At 41.6% G+C, this 19,138-nt stretch overlaps 1 protein-coding gene across 3 annotated transcripts in view; it reads left to right on the forward strand.

Moving 5' to 3' along the window:
• The first annotated feature begins 4,288 nt into the window (after nt 1-4,288).
• Nucleotides 4,289-19,138, forward strand: part of LOC311037149 (nipped-B-like protein B) — a 38,519-nt gene continuing 23,669 nt past the window's right edge. Inside the window, exons 1-15 of one of the 3 annotated variants that reach the window (XM_084046251.1) lie at nt 4,289-4,646; nt 6,643-6,791; nt 9,228-9,393; nt 10,231-10,331; nt 10,867-10,975; nt 11,084-11,235; nt 11,613-11,713; nt 11,817-11,907; nt 12,032-12,553; nt 12,662-14,866; nt 16,269-16,370; nt 16,544-16,720; nt 17,177-17,248; nt 17,341-17,430; nt 18,967-19,073. In XM_084046251.1, the coding sequence (XP_083902377.1) occupies nt 6,728-6,791; nt 9,228-9,393; nt 10,231-10,331; nt 10,867-10,975; nt 11,084-11,235; nt 11,613-11,713; nt 11,817-11,907; nt 12,032-12,553; nt 12,662-14,866; nt 16,269-16,370; nt 16,544-16,720; nt 17,177-17,248; nt 17,341-17,430; nt 18,967-19,073 (4,059 nt within the window). In that variant the 5' untranslated portion in view covers nt 4,289-4,646; nt 6,643-6,727. Of the gene's footprint in view, nt 4,647-4,905; nt 5,011-6,642; nt 6,792-9,227; nt 9,394-10,230; nt 10,332-10,866; nt 10,976-11,083; nt 11,236-11,612; nt 11,714-11,816; nt 11,908-12,031; nt 12,554-12,661; nt 14,867-16,268; nt 16,371-16,543; nt 16,721-17,176; nt 17,249-17,340; nt 17,431-18,966; nt 19,074-19,138 lie in introns of those variants that run through there. The other 2 variants (XM_084046253.1, XM_084046252.1) reach the window with 2 other exon arrangements.

Genomic DNA, 19,138 nt, shown 5'->3' on the forward strand with positions numbered 1-19,138 from the left:
ATCTGGTGGAGAAAAGTGAGGGGTAGGAATTCTCATGATCGTCACGGGTTAGAGAGGCTCATGGTTAAATCCATTGAAGCAGAGTAATTAGCGTGAAACCCTCCGGTGCTGAACGCAAAACTATTATCCATTCGTGGAATTAAGTCTGCTGACTTCATAGGAGGTGGGGGCTCAGTGTTCCTAAGATTTCCTCTAGCAATAACATGCAACCTCAACTTTCACTAAGACAATCGCTGAAACATGATTATTGGAAGGTTTATGAAAGAACAGGTTATATTGTATACAGTACGTAGGCTAGAGTTATTGTAAGTGTATTTAGGAGGGGGCCAATAGACCCCTGGCTGGGATACACCAGTCAACAAGTAACCTATAGGGTTTAGTGGTTAAAGAGATGGAAAGATGTTTAGAAGGCTATCGGAATATAGACCTTTAAAACATATCACACATTCACATCCCCTTTCATTTTACTCACGTGTTTTACTCTGGGTTGTAATATTTTGCATTAACGAGCTCAACACTGTAAAATCTTCAGTGTTAGCTCTGAGAGTCAAATTAGGCTAACGCTAAGCAGTAAAGGTGCGCCTCTGAGGCCTCATTTGTAAGGTTTTGTACGGTTCTTTAGTTTTCCACCAGTGCAAAAAAACTCAGATTGTTTAATTTCAGATCATTTGGATTAGAAATATTGTGGTACATTTAATAGGAGCACTTTCAACTTTTGCAACCTTGTCTTAATGCTCATTATAAGTTGCCACCATGTCTGTCCACTCACTCTGTGGCTCAGAGGTGGGCTGTGCCTGTGGACAGTTCAGACACCTGCACAGTGCCTAACAATGATTTAGCATTTAATGCAATTTTGTTTAGACAGTGGATTGATTTTATCTAGCAAGGTACTTTTGCTTGATAGTAGTTATGCTTATATTAGCGAGCTTGGCACAATACTTTCATCATGATTTGTGTGCATGGGGAACTCATTTGAAACAAGCTCTGTGCTTTTATGAGTCTTCCAGTTTAGTAGACCTTGTATTGTGAATTTGTACTTCCATGTACTGTTGTTCTCATGTCTTACTAAATAAAGTACATCAATCAATCAATCAATCAATCAATCAATCAATCAACTTCCTGGCTTGATCATTGCCTCTGTACAGTGGATGCTCATGACTCATAGATAAAATGGAGATTGGTTATGATCTGGCTACCACCGATCACATACTGTACCCTTTTGTGTGGTCTAAATACAGGCAATCTGCCAGTGTTGTTGCCTGTGGATAACAGCTTAAGTGCAGGGAAAATAGACTGGTCTAAACTGACCAAGAAAGATCTTGATAAATATGTGAATCTTTCTGATGCCTTGATCTGTAATATTAAGGTGCCAAAAGATGCACTATTGTGTTGGGACAGGAACTGCAAGAATGTACAACACTGTAATGATTTATCTTCCCTGTATGAATCTATTGTGGAGTCTCTCTGTATTTCCAGCAGGCCTCTCCACAAACATAGGTCAAAAGTATGTAATGCTAAACCAGGGTGGAATTATCACATTCAAGAGCTCCATGCAGAGGCTAGAATGGCTTTTAAGATATGGGCTGAGTCAGCCAAACGTAGACATGGCCCTCTGTTTGAACATAAAAAACGCAGTGATGCTAATTTTAAATTTTAAATAGGCCCCAATTAAAAGAAACAAATATATAATAAGGTCAGATTCTGCAAAAAAAAAGAAAAGAAGCTGCAAAAGAATAATGTTAATGATTTCTGGAAGGAAATAAAAATGATCAATAATCATAAAACATCTCTTCATCAAATATAGATGGTGTGAGTGGTTCTGATGAAATTTCACAGTTATTGCAGAAACAGTATTCTGAGCTGTTCAACTGTGTAAAGAGTAATCTGTTTGAAGTGGATAGATTTTAACGATGATGTGATTGTTACTCCTGCTGAAGTCCATGAAGCAGTATTAAAGCTAGGAGATACAGTAATAAGGCCTGCGGTCTGGACAATATAACAGCTGAACATCTTAAACTAGCCAGTAAGAAACTGTGCCCTTTGGTTGCCTTGTGTTTTACAGTTTTTTTTTGTTCATGGGTTTCTACCTGTTTCCATGCTCTCTGTTGTGTTAGTGCCGGTCATTAAAGACAAAGTGGGTAAGCTAAACAGCTCAGATAATTATAGGCCAATAGCCTTGACCAGCGTTTTGTCCAAAGTGCTTGAGACAATTCTACTGAGTAGACTTGAGAAGTTGATCTTGCCTGCTGATAACCAATTTGGATTCAAACGAAAACATGGCACTGATTTGTGTATTTTTGCTTTTTTAGATAAATATAACAGGCAGAATTCTACAATGTTTGTATCTTTTTCTGAAAGGTTTGCATTCTGGAATGTGTGTGTGTGTGTGTGTGTGTGTGTGTGTGTGTGTGTGTGTGTGTGTGTGTGTGTGTGTGTGTGTGTGTGTGTGTGTGTGTGTGTGTGTGTGTGTGTGTGTGTGTGTGTGTGTGTGGGGGGGGGGGGGGTATGTATATATTTCCACCAGTGAGTGCTGAAAATGGTGCATTTCTAGGTTGCCTTGATGTGCAATTGTAGACTTAATTGTTTGAATATTCCTGGAATGGGATATGAGTCTGCAACAGTACAGTAGTACAATGGATTAAAACATACATTTAAAAAACAGTTTTGTTGGTTGGGGGGAGTGATAATATGACTAAATTCACTGAAAGGATATAAGCTTGCACTTGTTGGCTGCATAATGGCACAGCTGGCAGCAAGCATCAGCACCTGTGTTTTCAACCAATTCCTATTCCCTCCCTACAGTGTCGGACAAGAAGTTTAGCCTGTTTGCACAAGTTTAGCTTGTTTATAAACTTGCAGAACTTGCTGTGAGGAGAATCTGCAGAGACTGAGCTAGGCAAGGTGAGGTCATTGGAGCCACCTAAGGCCATGGTGTACAGAACAGTCACTGAAAGCTACAACCCTTTTGGGGATCTCATCTTAAACAAGCTCAGTGCTTAATGAGTCTCCCAGTTTAGTAGACCTTGTATTGTGAATTTGTACTTCCATGTAGCCTACTGATGTTCTCATGTCTTACTAAATAAAGTACATCAATCAATCCCTGCATTTATTTGAATAAATAAAACCATTTCCATGGTAACAGCAAGCTCCACCAATCGGAGACTTTTACAATTTAGGATTGTTTTCTTTAAAGAAGGTATAGATTTAATAGGTAAGGCTACAGTGTTTTTGTTGAAATATTCATTTAGTTTATATTCTATATTATTTTATATTTGCATTTATTTCATAAATGGGGGCCAAATACATATGACATTTAACGCCTAATATTTTTTACAATTGCTACAAATTTCCAGCCATTTGGGGGCATAAACAAGAAGCTGAAGGGTAAATGTTGGTGATAATGATGTATACCGACAGTACCGTGCATGTTCAAATCATGTATGCTTTACATAACATTATTTCAGACTATTTTCCACAGCATAATGTTTTTTAATATAATCATTATTTCTTTCTTTCTTTTACATTTGGGGTAAAAAATAGCCACAATGGTTAGGCGCCCACTCTCGACCTGTATCTGATTTCATATAGAAACTTTTCAATCTCATATCTCGTGCTATTTCTGCCATGGATGGTTACATTACATCTAAATAATCTATGCAGAATATCAATGAGATTTTTACTTCTGGAAACTCACTGTGTACTGTGTGTAGATTAGAAACTAGTCGGTTTGACGCCACGCCGGCAGATGGAGCTCTTGCATTATTCTTCTGGTCGGCATTTTGTTCTGTGATGATGTGATGAAGGGGGGGGGGGGAGTCCAATGGCTAGTGTTGCCATGTCTGCTTATAAGCGACTTTGGGCTTGTTTTTCGGTTAAGTTGCTTGAAAATATCTGTAGTTGCGGGTTGTGTTTTTTTTGGGCTTGTTTCTAAAGTGTAGTTGCTTATTTGGGCTTACTTAACAATGTTTACATTATTTTAACCATCTGAAAATGTTTTGTGCCAGGGAGCCCTGTACCAGATTTGTGTTGTCATAGCTGTAGTACAACCCTCGTAGACGTATTTACAAATACGTCTACGAGGGTTGTAAACTACAGCTAGTGTCAGAATGTTTAACAAATCTTCCAAATATAAATATTCCATATTTTTTTTTTTACATAGCAGATCTACAAGCTCAAGCGACGCGTTATTTCCAGTGGTTTAAAGTGCTCACAATGGTCTATTGCTATTGCCCTAGTTGCTTCTTTTGGGCTTGTTTTCCTAGACCTGGTTACTTCTTTCTCTCGCAGAACCTGGCAACACTGTCTGTGTCTCTATGGTCTGACTCGAGTCGAATCCCTTTCTATCACCCGGTGGGTCGGACGCTTTTATTACTCACATTTTATTATTTATATAGAAAAGCAACTGGATGTTCCACCCGCCTAAGCCTTTTACTGTTTGGTTTTGAAGGAGAACGATGTTTGCACCCTCCTCCCAGCAACAGCACATATTATGTTGTTCAGTGTGAGGAGAAGGAAGAAGGAGGAGGAGGAGGAGGATCATTGTTGTTGTTATATTCATTTCCTCGGAGGAAGGAGGAGGACGGAGAGGGAGCTCCTGCAGTCCCCTTGGAACCATTAAGGTTTTTGATCATTCCTCACACCCCGAGGTAAACAAATAACGACCATTATTCAACTGAACAACACATTCGTAATGCTCGTTTAGCCGTGAGGTGATACCTAAGTGATTCACGCCAAATACACGGAAGGCAAATGAACACACACTGAGGAACAACAACGTCTAACTAAACTATGAGATGTTCTGATGGAGCTTCTGATGTTCTGATGGAGCTTCTGATGGAGTCTTCTCTAGCATTGTTAACTGCTCCATTATAGCAGAGTTTGGGTCGGGGGGGTTGAGCTGCTTCCTCCAGGGCGAGTCCGAGGTCCACTTTCTTTTCCAAGCTAGAAGCATAACGTCGATGGAGGAGGAAGGCCAGTGAAACCACATCATCAGAGGATCCACGGCGATATGTAGGGTTTAGCAATCCACTGAACAACAACGAAAAAGACCCCCTTGTCTTGTTGTGTGCGACCCACACACACACACACTCACACAGACTCACACCAAGCAGGGTTTAACGCAGGATGCCATCCATGCCCCTCTGGCTAAAGCAAGTTGTGAATAAAAAGCTGCTTAGCTAGTTAGCATAGCGATGCTCACAGATTGTAAGCTAGCAGTTCCATCATCTCATAAATTAACACGACGTGATGATTGATGAAAGCACAGTATCTCAACTCCACACGCATCTTAGCAAAGCTAACTAATAATAATGATGATGATAATAATCATTGAGGGACTAACTAACAGACAGGCAACGTATACACCATTTGCTTTTGTATAGCTATGATTCTCAACCTTTTTTTAAAAGAAATTCAAGGACTCTCAGTTTGATATGCATTAGGCCACGGATGGATGGACCCCATTTGATAACATTTTGTATCTCTTGGAACCCAATTTACACTGTCAAAGTCCCCAGTGTTGATTTTATTCTGAGAGTGTATACATGGGACCACATTGGTTCCATTTGTACACTCTCAGAGGTTTACAGACCAGGGTCCATTTGGTTCCTAACTATACACATAATTTAGCTAGGGAGTGGGGACCCCCCGGAACCCCACCAAGGACCACTGACCCCTGACGTTGAGAGCCAGCGCTTTAGAGAGCTCCAGTGTCCTTGTTTATTTAACAAAACAAAGGATTTGTGATATATGTTATGATGACTAGGCATGCCCATACAGTCAGTGGTTCTCAAACTTTTTCATGTCAAGGACCCCCAAATTAATATGTATTTGACCACAGACCCCCATCTGGAAAAAAAAATATTCAGGGGCTTAGAATTGTGTTAAATCTTTTCAAAAGTATTCAAAATGTTTCAAGATTTTTCACAACAATGTTTTGAAAATGGAACAAGCTTACAATGCATCGGGATGCGTTTTGAGCTTGTAGATCGGCTATTTTTGAATAGCTGAAGAATAAAATAGGGTTAAACTGTTCTTGATTTTGCTGGGGACCCACTTGAACCCCTTCAAGGACCCCTGGGGTCCCCGGACCCCACTTTGAGAACCATTGTCCTAGGTAGCCAATTGAGTGGTTGATATCAACTCTATCCCCGTGATCCTGACCCAAATCCTAAGCACTGCATTGGTTCTCAAAGTGGGGTACGGGGACCCCTAGGGGTCCTTGAGGGGGTACCAGGGGGTACTTTGGCTATTCAAAAATAGCAGATATACAAGCTCATAGCACGGCACAAGCTATTGTTGAAAAATCGTGAAAATATGTGCAAATCTTTGAATATATAATATATTTTTTAAAGCAAACATTTTAAATTCTTTGCTAATGAAGGTCCCTGGCACAAAATATTTTTCAGATGGGGGTCCGCAGCCAAATGCATATAGGTTTGGGGGTCCTTGACATGAACCACTGCGTGTAACCTATTGATTCAAGTGTGCCACCATGACTTCACAGGGTGATAAATGAATGCATGATCTCTGAATCGGCAAAATTCTTAAATTAAGAGTTGGCTATGTTAATAATGGTAGGCCCTGTTAACTAGGACAATGAGGTTGTTGTATTTCCTCTCTAATAAACAATATTTTTTACAGCCTTTTGGAGATGTAAGAAAAAGTGAGAAGTTTGCAACACTGAGCAACCTGTGCATCGACACAAGACCTCACCTCCATCGTCAGCATGAATGGGGATATGCCTCATGTTCCTATTACTACTCTTGCTGGGATTGCTAGCCTGACAGACTGTAAGTACAACACCTTGACGCAACCCCTTTCACCTGGTCGCATAGTACACACAAACACAGGTACAATGTTAATTTGTTTTTCCTTTTTAAGAAGATTTGTGAGATGTTGCTTAAGAGTTGGACACCCTGCTGCAATATGATAAACACACAAATGCTTAATTTATACATTATTGTGTGCCAGTGTCATAGGCCGATAATAGCAGATCTACAACACGTTGCGATGCACACTGTGTTGTGCACCAAAAAGCAAAAATAGCTAATATTATTAGCTATTTTTGCTTTTTGGTGCACAACACAGACACACAATAGAGTACAAACAAATCAGGCTCAACTGCTTTTTGTAGGAGAATTCAAATCCCCCCCCCCCCCCCCCAGGAACCACGTTGAGAACCAATGGTATAGAGCACTAGGTGCTATCCCCCTGGGTTACAGCGTTATTTTTTGTATTGGAGTTCCTTAGACTCCTTAGGAGAATCTTAGATTGCGTAACATAAGAACTGTGTTCCAGAAATAAACAAATCATCCTGACGATTTTACTCATATGTAAATAAAGCATCAACTGACGGTGAAAAAGTACTAATTTATCCAAAGAGTAAGACTTCATTTTTTTCCTCAAAACACAGACATTATCAAATGTAACTCAATATCATAAAACTCAATATCATTAATGACACAGAGTCACACACCTAACAAAATCGCCGGTGTGGTTTGTTTATTTTTGGAACTGGAATTCCAGTACAAAAAATGACGCCGTGACCCAGGGGTAGTGGGAGTGACGTTAGCAGGTACTCTATGCCTTTTACGGTTTTGCTTTTTTGGTTATGCTTGGGAATCTGATTTGGTCTTGATTGCTATATGTTTGAATCTTTTGAAGACCCCTAATTACAACAACAATAGAGCACCGAAGTCTGACGTAATTTACACATCCTTTGTTTGTCTACCTGGTTCGCGGTTTTCCATCCCCATTCTGAATCCCATAGACGTATTTAATATCGCGTCAAATAAGAACTGTGTTCCAAAAATAAACAAATGACCCCGGCGGTTTTACTCTTATGGATATGAAGCATCAACTGACGGTGAGAAAACGCTAATGTTACTTCCGCCAAATTAGTTAAATTTTCGCCAGAAACAGACTGTATCAAATATAAGTGACTGACTATCATAAACGATACAGAACCTCCTCCCTGACAATATCGCCGAGACAGTTTGTTTATTTTTGGACCACAATTCTTATATGAGACGATTCTACGATGACCCAATGTTATTCTCCATAGCGAAATTACTTTACGAACCTGGGGATGAACAAGTGACGTCAGGACTTTGGTGGTCTATGAGATTTTGATTGATTGAATACTTTATTAGCAGGTTCTATGGATTCCCCAGGCTTGGAACCAGGGGAATCCAAGATAATAGAAACTGCAGGCTTTCTATTCCTGGAAAGTTGGCATGCTATAATGGAAGCCATTGTTCTCGCGTTAATAAAAATAAAATTTGTAAAAGAAAAGCCTAATGATGATGTCACTGGTAGGCGGGTTTCTGAACTGTCCACAGCCCTCCTCTGAGACACAGACCGAGTAGAGAAAAATTATACCATATTATCATCAGCATTAGTGAGGACCAATTATATATTTAATGCCGTTATCATATATTTGCTTTAGTTGCTAGGATATTCTAAACATTTGTGGATTATTGTATTACTGTGAGGTTACTTTAGGGGCAGTACCTTTTCGGTAGGTATTCTTTGATAAGGACGTTCCACTACTTGTGTTATGAGGGCATAATGCATTTAAGTTGAATTATGCCTAAATGCATATATCCCAGATGAGTTTGTTTCGTACACAACTTATTTTTTGTTGCTTGGTTCACTAGCTTACTTAGTGTATTGGGTGATTGATGTGTAAACTGTACCTTACATAGAGACAGATTTCACAGCTACCAGAGAACCTAAAAAGATGGAAACAACTATTTGCTCAGGATAAGGTTAGGTTTAGGTAATGGCCAGAAAAAAACAGGCAAGGCTTGAAGGTCAATGCAAAGCATTACCACCTGACCATATTCTGTCCTTCTGGAAGCCTCCACAAGCTTGTTGCAGCTAAAACATAACCACATTAGAATGCAGCCCCACAAAGTTGCAGCGTGCTGTCTCCTGCTGAAAACGGTTCCGAAAGACAGTTTTGCATTTTTAAATGTCAAATATCTGAATGTACTCATGATTTTAGTGAACTACTTGAAAGAACCTTTACCACTGAATGCCATTTGCCAAATACAAAACAATGGAGACCAATTCTGCATTTAAAACACACTTTGTGTCTGAATATTCTCAGAATTTCACACTGCCCTTGAGCATATACAGTATATTAAACATTGTCCTATGCTACCCACGTACAATCACCTAGCAGACACTCATCTCTAACCTGTGGTTCACCATCCCTCTAGTGTTGAACCAGCTGCCCTTGCCCTCTCCTCTCCCGGCTACAACTGCTAAGAGTCTGCTGTACAATGGGAGGATCACTGAAGAGGTCAGCTGCCTGCTGGCATGCCGGGACGAGAACCTGGTGTCCCAGCTGGCACACAGCCTTAACCAGGTCTCCACCGAGCATATGTGAGTACTTCACAGGCTGTAATAACAATTGAGTAGATAATTATTGTCCGCTGGGTACTATGTAATAATACATAGTGACTACATTGTATTCAGTAGAATAGTAGAGTATGTTTTGTATTTTCTCTATTTATTTGGATATACACATCTTACTGAAAAGCAAAAGAGACGTCATACTTCCAAATGAAGCGAGTGTCACGCCTCCTTAACTTTTGTGTGAAATGATATATAACAAATATAGTTGTAGTTAATATGAAGTGAGTTTTGAATTGGTGAAGCTAATATTTTCCTGACAATTTGGCAGCAAGTATTCCATCCGGTGAAATAAATGAGTCCTGCTTTTACACTTGGTAGCACTGATGCTGCAAATCTCATTTAAGAGTATTAGAAACCTTAAGGGGCATCCATAAATAGTTAAAGTCCCATGGTGCATTACACGGTCCCTAGCGATAAACAAGGGGAAGCATGCTCTTGCTGTTGTCAAACTTGTGCGGGATAATCCACCATATTATGAAGCATGGGTGTATGGGTCTATGGGAGGTGGTGAGCAGATTTTAAAGACCAAAGGAGATGCGAAGGTTTTTCAGCAGATCTGGGATTTTTTTGGGGGGTAGGGCGCAGTGTCTGAGGAGGAGATTGGAGTCAGGCTGGATTTTTACAACGTGCTTTAGAAAGGATTGGGATAGAAACGACACATCCAACTGGTGCATATAAAGCAGTGCAAGATCGAGGGATGTGCATGACTGACCAAAATCGAAAAGAACTATGACACCATCACTTTCTCAATCATCCCATTTACAAAGTATATACTTTTTAATTTCACCTCCCCTTGCATTTCAGAGAACTGAAGGACAACCTGGGAAGTGAAGACGTGGAGGGGGATATGCCGGTGCTACTGCGGATGGTGCTGTCTAGGAACCCAAACCTCTTCAGGGAGAAAAGTATGCATACCCGAATATACAGGGCTCAGGGTGGTAAGAAGGAGACATGGAGATATAGGCTTTGTGCATAAGTATATAGTCCAGTGATCCTCAATAGTTGGACTCTGGTCCGGACACGGATCGAACCACGACTATCTCTGGGCAAATTATATTTTTCTTGTTAGAGGCATATACTGTAGATGCGCTGGACTGTCTGCTGGAAGTATGATCAAATTTGTGTTCTGAAGACCGCGCTGTGCTCCCAGCCTCCCACTGCTCTAATGTATTGTTTCAGATATCATGCTTTTGCCAGTAGATTCTTCTGCATCACTCTCAACTCTATCAATTGCCTTTGTCGTGTTTTATCTGAGAATTTAAAAGACATGGTTATTATGAAAATAGTATTAAAACATTTACCAGTACAGCAGCTCAGGATTTATACATCGCCGGGCTCTCGTCTCTTACATCAGTGGTTTATGTATTTATTCTTTATAAATTGACACGTTCTGAGCTTGTAGATCGGCTGTTAAGCAGGCGTCCTTTCTTTATGTTTTAGGTATAATGCAGCAGCCAATGATGCCACAGTACAAAATGCCTCAGAATCCAGTGCATGGAAGCCCAGGAACAAACTACCAGCAATCTACTGTTTCACATAGTCCAACTAGGTATGGGAATTTGGTTTTCAATGGTCGAAGTAGTGAAGCTTCTACCAAGACTCTTCGGTACAATATAAATCCTTAATTTTCTGTAACTCTTACCTTCCTTCTTTACAGTGGCTTTGCATCTCCACAGTCTGTGTCAGGAACACGGTTCATTCCCCAGCAGAATAGTCCAGTACCCAGTCCATACACCCCTCAAAGCCCTGCAAACTATATGCAGTACAGTGACCCACCCAGTTATTCACAAAACCAACAGCTCCAGGAAGGTGAGTACAAAGGAAAATTTGATGACCAATCTGTCTGCAAATCTGTGAAACTATTTAAATTGTTATTATTATTTCTGTCTTAATTTTGTGGCTAACAATCTCTGGATTCATAAAGCGGATCTTCTCTACCATAATCACTTGTCACACTTGAGAAATAGGTGAGATTCTGAGCTAATGATGGCAAAGTAGAGAAAGGTTCAACTTTGCTACTGCTGCAGTGTGGTGAGATAGAGCGGAAGCCAACCAGAAGTGCGCTGTGGTCTATAATGGTTGTCCAACCTATTAACTTTACTAGCACATACTCATAGCTGAGTTCAGTCCACCAGTTAAGTTTTAACATATCTTAGAAAATTGATTTAATTTTGTATGATTTTCAGTTTCAAGTCCGTTGGTTTCTGGTGGTGTTTTGAATGGCCATAACACAAGCTCAGATGCTAATGAAGATTATGTGAACATCGTCCACAGACTGGGAAATGAGGTAATTTTGAGAAAGTTATGTTGAGTTGAACTTCGTCATTATTCATCTTTGTGCCCATTTTGTTACCAATTGGCACTAAAATGTAATGTCTTATGCTCACCAGGAGAATGACCCTTCCATGAGACCCCCCTCGTTCCCAATTAGATCGCCACCGTCTGTTAGTTCTCCTGCTGGGACTGAAGCGACTTCAAAACGTATGCTAACACCTGTAGTGCTGTAAAATACTGATTCATGATGAGGACTCCAAAATTAGACCTCTTTGATTATTTATTTTTTAAACACGCACTAATGCTCACTCTTCTGATATTTATGTTTCAGCTGGGTCAAGGCCTCCTCACATCCTGCAGTCGCCTCCCCAATATACACCACCACACGATGCAGCTCCTGAACTCCTCCTGAAAGCTGACCACAAAAAGAAGCAGAAAATGCTGGCCAAAGAGGAATACAAGCAGACGGACAAAGATGGCGTGCGTGATATTGTCAGCTCTCCGTCTAAAGGCTCTACCAAGTTAAACGTGAAACTTGGTCGAGTCAGTTCCTTAGAGATGGATCAGTCTACAGAGGCACCTGATGGGGCTGATGAAGGCTCCGTCCAGGATGCTGTTTTAGTTTCCAGCAACCAATGCTCAAGGATAGCCCAGGACCCATCTATCAGGTTATGTGCTGGGGAACAGGTTGGATATCAGCAGGTACCAGTCCTCCAAAACACCAAGAGGGCTGGAGCTGCCAATGGGGTAGTATACGATGATGGTGAGATGGAGGTGCTTGCTGAGATTGAGAGGGTAGAACGGGAATCGGCCAGCGAGAGAGAACGATGCTCTAAGGAAGTTCAGGATAAAGGTGAATGTCTGTGTGTGCGCCTTTACCCTGTGCTGTCTAGATTTTTTGCCATAGGCTCGATCTGTTAGTTTTTGCAGAGAAACTAAGTTACAGTGTTCTTCATTACAGACAAGCCACTGAAGAAACGGAAGCAAGATTCATATCCTCAGGAACCTGGAGCTGGGGGCACAGCTGGGGCCAATGGAGGGCCTAGTGTAGGAGGCGGAAGTGCTGGAAGCAAGTTAACACCCAAGGAAGCTAGTGCTGCAAGTAATGGTGCTAGTCGGCCCGCTTTGATGGTCAGCATTGACCTGCAGCAAGGCAGAGGTGAAAGACCAATAGAGGTACAGCGCATGCCTAAGGAACACCTGGGGCCTGGAAAAGGCCCTGAATCCTCTGCGGTCCTACAGTGCAAGTCCAAAAAAGGCAGAGAGACTCTTAAGGCCGTAGACAGTCGACCTGACATCATCAAACAGCATGCTGAAATCAACAGGAAGGCTGGCACAGGTGGCCAACCAGAGACCCACAAAAACAAGCATGAAAAGAGACGGGACTCGAAGCACCGACATGATCGAAAACCGGAAAACAGCAAGGGACACCCAGACGGTAAAACACCCGATGCACAACGGCAGAAACACGAAGAGCAGTCTGATACTCGCCACAGAGAGGATAGAAAACCTGAGAACAGCAAGGGACACCCAGACGGCCAAAGACCCGATGCACAACGGCAGAAACACGAAAAACTGTCTAGCGTTCGCCCCAGCGAGGAACCTGAAAACAGCAAGGGATGCCCTGATGGCCCAGATGGCCCAAGACCCGATGCACAACGGCATAAACACGAAAAACTGTCTAGTGCTCGTCTCAGAGAGGAACCTGAAAACAGCAAGGGATGCCCTGATGGCCCAAGACCCGATGCACATCGGCAGAAACATGAAAAACTGTCTAGTGCTCGCCCCAGCGAGGAACCTGAAAACAGCAAGGCATGCCCTGATGGCCCAAAACCTGATGCACAACGGCAGAAACATGAAAAACTGTCTAGCACTCGCCCCAGCGAGGAACCTGAAAACAGCAAGGCATGCCCTGATGGCCCAAAACCTGATGCACAACGGCAGAAACATGAAAAACTGTCTAGCACTCGCCCCAGCGAGGAACCTGAAAACAGCAAGGCATGCCCTGATGGCCCAAAACCCGATGCACAACGGCAGAAACATGAAAAACTGGCTAGCGCTCGCCCCAGCGAGGAACCTGAAAACAGCAAGGCATGCCCTGATGGCCCAAAACCCGATGCACAACGGCAGAAACATGAAAAACTGGCTAGCGCTCGCCACAGAGAGGAACCTGAAAACAGCAAGGGATGCCCTGATGGCCCAAGACCCGATGCACAGCGGCAGAAACACGAAAAACTGTCTAGCGCTCGACACAGAGAGGAACCTGAAAACAGCAAGGGATGCCCTGATGGCAAAACGCCCGATGCACAACGGCAGAAACACGAAAAACTGTCTAGCACTCGCCACAAAGAGGAACCTGAAAACAGCAAGGGATGCCCTGATGGCAAAACACCCGATGCACAACGGCAGAAACACGAAAAACTGTCTAGCACTCGCCACAAAGAGGATAGAAAACCTGAAAAAATCAAGGGATGCCCAGATGGTCAAAGGCCTGATGCACAACGGCAGAAACACAAAGAGCGCCACAGAGAGGACAAGCACAGAGACAGGGAACTGTCCCGCAGCCATCACTCAGAGAACTCCAAATCCTCCACCAAGGCAGAGTGTGACTCCAGAAATGGTAATGAAAAGGACAGGGACAGAAAACACAGGACAGAGTCCGGCAAACACTGTAACAAGCAATCTCTCGAGCAGCACAGAAAACCTGACAGCCCTAGAGTGAAGCAGAATGGTGGAGGACCAGTGGACCCCAGTGGCCATCAGAGGACAGACTCTTCTGGCCTACAGTCCCACCGAGGGAAGGAGGAACGAAGGGCTGGGGATGGCAGCAGGAGTAGCAGTGATGGAAACAAACAGAAGTCTGCTGAGGGCAAACCTGGGGAATTCCCCGCCTACCTCCTGGGGTGCAAGACAGGGACTTTTAAGAACTTTGTGATTCCCAAACTAAAGCGTGATGAGAAGGGTGAGGATCTCCAAAAAAAGGTGATGGAGACCTGGGGCGAGCCCATTGTCGAGCTAGAGAGAGTTTCTTTGGCAGAGACCATGAAAAAAACTGCTAAGCCTGTGGTGATGCTTAAGAAACTCACCCCAGATGAGTTAAAGGACCTCATTAAGGAGAAAGAAAGAAGGAAAGCACAAAGGTCCTCCTTTGGCAAGTCAGGGAAAGGTAAGAATAATCTCTACAGGATGCGGTAGGGGAAGAAATATTTGCCCTGCTGCATAACAACCATTGAATTGATTGAATATTATAGATGGCACAGAGCAATGCTACTTTCTTCGACAGAGGGCCATACTGATTTCAATAAAGTGAGTGAAGGGCCACAAATTGGACAATTGAAACGTGAAACATCAAGGGCTGAATTATGTTAAAACTTTATGTATTTGGTAGGCATAACAGATTCTTTTCCAATAGGCTATTTGCCAAACCAGAAGACCTGGTACTTGCTTCACAACACAATTTTCTATTACAAAATGTTGACTTTTCAGCTTATGTGTCAGTCTGATTTACATGAAGATTAGTCACATAACAAGCCACTTCAATGCAGTATCAATTTAAAATTATTTTTTTCATTAATTTATATCTAGCTAGTTGTTTGATATTCAACACTTCAGTTTCTGATTTAACTCTGATGAAACTCATTGCATTATTTTATAAATATGGACAAGGCAAGACAAGGCAGAGTGTTTCATAATGGTAAACATTTAATATTTACCATTTGAGTACATACCTGCTTCAATGGAACATATTTACCCTTTGGAAATGTACTCAAACGGTAAATATTAATTTACCAATAATTGGAATGGAGCTAAATTAATTTACCTCAAAATCCATTCATTTAATAATTCTGCCTTTCCAGAACAGAAGAAACTCTTAAGACTGTAGACAGTCAACCTGGCATCATCAAACAGATTGCTGACATCCACAGGAAGGGGTTATTTATTTGTTTTCCTTTGAGGATGTCGCAGGCCGGATTGAGATGGTCTGCGGGCAAGTTCCGGCCCTCGGGCCGTATGTTGCCCATGTGTGCATTAGGGGCTGAGCTCAAGTATTTTGTGGCTGAGCCAGGAAAGGATGTGTTTTACCTCACAGATCAAATTTGGTCGCATCTGGGGCACTCTTTTCCCTGAATTAAATGTTGCTACTGTATGTTATGCGACTACTGCATATTAATAATATTGCAAAGTACAAATGTTACTTGCATTGCAGGGCAGCTGAGAATGGCACTTGCTACTTGTTTAGTTGTTTTATGTTGCAAAAATGTTATGAAGCCTGATGACAGCTTGAACTGTTTTTGTGAATTAATTATCTCAAATCTGCCTTCCATATTTGGGCTAGAGTAGACCTTGTCTTGTTTTTACATACGTTCGAGTCATTAGAAGTATCATTCAGTCAAAGTAAATGCTAAGGAATAGACATACTCGTTTATTTTGGGGTGTCATTACGGCTATTACCATAGATTTGGCATAGAGTTCTGAAATGAAGAAACCAAAGAAATGTGTGAAACAACATTTTTGTTTTTCTCTCCTAATGATAATATAACCTCTTACTGTACCTTATCTGCTTCCAGAGGATGAATCCACCATGCCCTTGAATGAGAGGGTGAAAATGAAACGCAAACGCAGCCCAGCCAAATATGCAGAGTCCGAGTCAGATGAAGATCAGAATGAGGGTGAGAAACTCACTTTACCCATCTAGCATGTGTAAATTGTCATTTATGCTTCAACAATTGTGTGGCATCCCATCCTGTGACGGGGGTCATGTACCTGCTGGTCTTGGTAAGGTTTGACTGGACGGCTGAAATGAAGGCAAAAACAAAGTTGACTTCTTTTTGTATCATTACAGCAGTACGGAAGAAGCAGAAGAAAGTGCGGGACGACACATGGGAGCATCAGGATAAGAGACACTCCGGAGGCCAACGTCGAGTCGGGGCAGCCCATGGCGGTCGCGATGACTCCAAGAGCCGCCGCCGGCTCTTGGACAGCTCAGGAGAGTCTGATGAAGACTCAAACATGAGTGATGGTAAGTCTGTGTACTGACACACTTACATTCCAAAGCAAAGCTATGTTCACTGACACAAGCTTTAACAAATAAAGGAGAAAGAATGTGATTGACTTGTGCATTCCAATTAAAATGAAAAGTTATTGGAGCTGTATTCACTTGTTCATAATGTGTAATGGGGCTTATAGGATTAGGTGATTATTTGCTTACACTGACTATAGGACAAATTACAATGTTCATAAACAAATGTTGTAACAGCTCTTCCGTGTAGATGACTGCCTCCCACTTCAGGTGAAGGTGATAGTGAAGCCTAAAGGGGAAAATCTCAATCTTGCTGCGGTGTTGTAAAGTTAAAATTGGAGTACCCTCTGCAATAAGCAAAACTGCAAAATAAATATCAAGTTTGAGTATTTGTGAAGCGCTCGGGTGGCGCAGTGGTAAAGTGCCTGTTGTCTTCATTCCTGTCTCCATGTCTAGTTGCCACAAAGATGAGAAAAAAGGAGAAACATAAAAAGAAGAAGGCTTCTATGCCCAAGCAGACTCCAGAGGGTAATATCACTTCTAGATCTTTTTATAAAAGAAATAAAAAAAGATGATATAAGTTTTTTATAATTGACTGTATGTGTGTGTTTACTCAACAGAGCTAATGGATTCCTCCACATTTAAGGGATTCATGGCAAGTGTGGACAACATTTTGGAGAACCTGGAAGATGTGGACTTAACTGCAACAGGTAATTGTGCAATTCCTTTTACATTTGTAATTCAACCTTTGAAACTGGCATACCCTGTTTTGGGGGTGTCATTATAGCCAAAAGTTTTGAAAAAAAAAGAAAAGGCATATCTACAAGCTCACAGCGCATTGCATCACCTAGATCGTCTATTTCCGCTATTTTAGAAAAAATAAGCCTTAAGTTTTCATCACCTGACATGATGGTTGGTGCCTTTTCTGAGCACCTAAAATGCTTCTTTGTCCTTGTACTAGGGATGGAGCTCGAAAACCGGGTCCATTATATACCCGGGCATGAATTTATCGAGACCCGGTTTTCGATAAGCTTTAGGCTTGTCGAGCCTGTTATCGAGTGTAGCGGCCCATGATGACGTCATGTCTAAACTATCAAAACAAGAGGCGATCAAGAAATAAATCTAATCACCCACGCTGGCACAAACATGTTGGTCTAAAAGTGTATTGATAGCTGCTGAAGTTGTGCCAAACAGCGCTGCCCGGTGAAACAAGGAAGATGAATTTTATTGGCTCACTACATCACTATTTTAAGGGGGCTGTAAGCGTCCATTTGGTTCCATTTGTACACTCGGGTTGCGACGTTGTGTTTACATGTGCGGTGCAGCGGTGAAACAATGGCGTCAATGAGTGAAACGCTCAAAAGTTTCACTCGTCCACTTCTACCCAAGGTAGCAAGTCTCCGTTGACAATTTTAATAATCCAATTGATAATAATCCGTTTAGGATCTCCCTGTGAATGAATAACTAGTGTTCCTTGAGCGTGTCCGTCCCTCAGTCTATCGTTGCCGAAAATGGCAGATCTACAAGCTCACAACGTGGTGCGAACAGACGCAGTGTGAGCTTGGAGATCGGCTATGTTTGGTGCGTGACACCGTCGTACGATGAATTATACATTGCGCTTTTAAAGTGACAGTACACACATTAACCGTTTCTTCAATATTATTTTCCAAAAGTAAAAAGGTCACCTGCCTTCTGTCTGTTAGAAAAGTACTGTATTTGAAGGCCCTAGTAAAATGTAGTGCAAGTGATATATTTTGGTTAAAACAAAGAAAAAAGTATAGAAAAAATAACTATGCATTTTTTGTTTATAAAAAGTTGAAGAGACATGGAGATTTTATAGTAATTATTACAGTACTATTCATAATATAAAGCCATTTAACACTTATTGCACATTATATGAATGGTTGTTTTAATGATAGGCAAAAATATTTTTAACTTTTGTCATCTTCATTTAATTTTAGATAGTGGTCAGCCACAAACTCACTGTCACAACTGGCCAATAAAAAAGATACCGGTTCTGTTCAGAAATTTTCGTCTCACGTCTTTTTTTTTAATAATAGAAAAAGATCGATAGTGGGCTCGATAAAAGCTCGGTTCGATAAGCAGGCTCGATAAGGTGCTCATTATCAATAAAAATTAACGAGCTCCATCCCTACCTTGTACTTGCACAAACTTGCACGAAAATGAATTTCACTTTTTTAGTTCTGCAAAATGTGACTATAAAGCTGATTCTGATTCTTGTTCAGATGATGATGATGATGGCATTCCGGAGGAGCTGTTGCTGGGGAAGCAGCAGTTGCGTGAGCTAAGCAGTGATTCTGCTAAAATGAAGGCCATGGGGATCACTTCCAAGGTAAGTGGTACATGGCTAGTATGCACTGTGGGATAATAGGGATATGTTAGAAAAATGGAGGCATG

The sequence above is a fragment of the Gymnoscopelus microlampas genome (assembly GCF_963454915.1).
Source record: "Gymnoscopelus microlampas genome assembly, chromosome: 21".
NCBI lineage: Eukaryota > Metazoa > Chordata > Actinopteri > Myctophiformes > Myctophidae > Gymnoscopelus > Gymnoscopelus microlampas.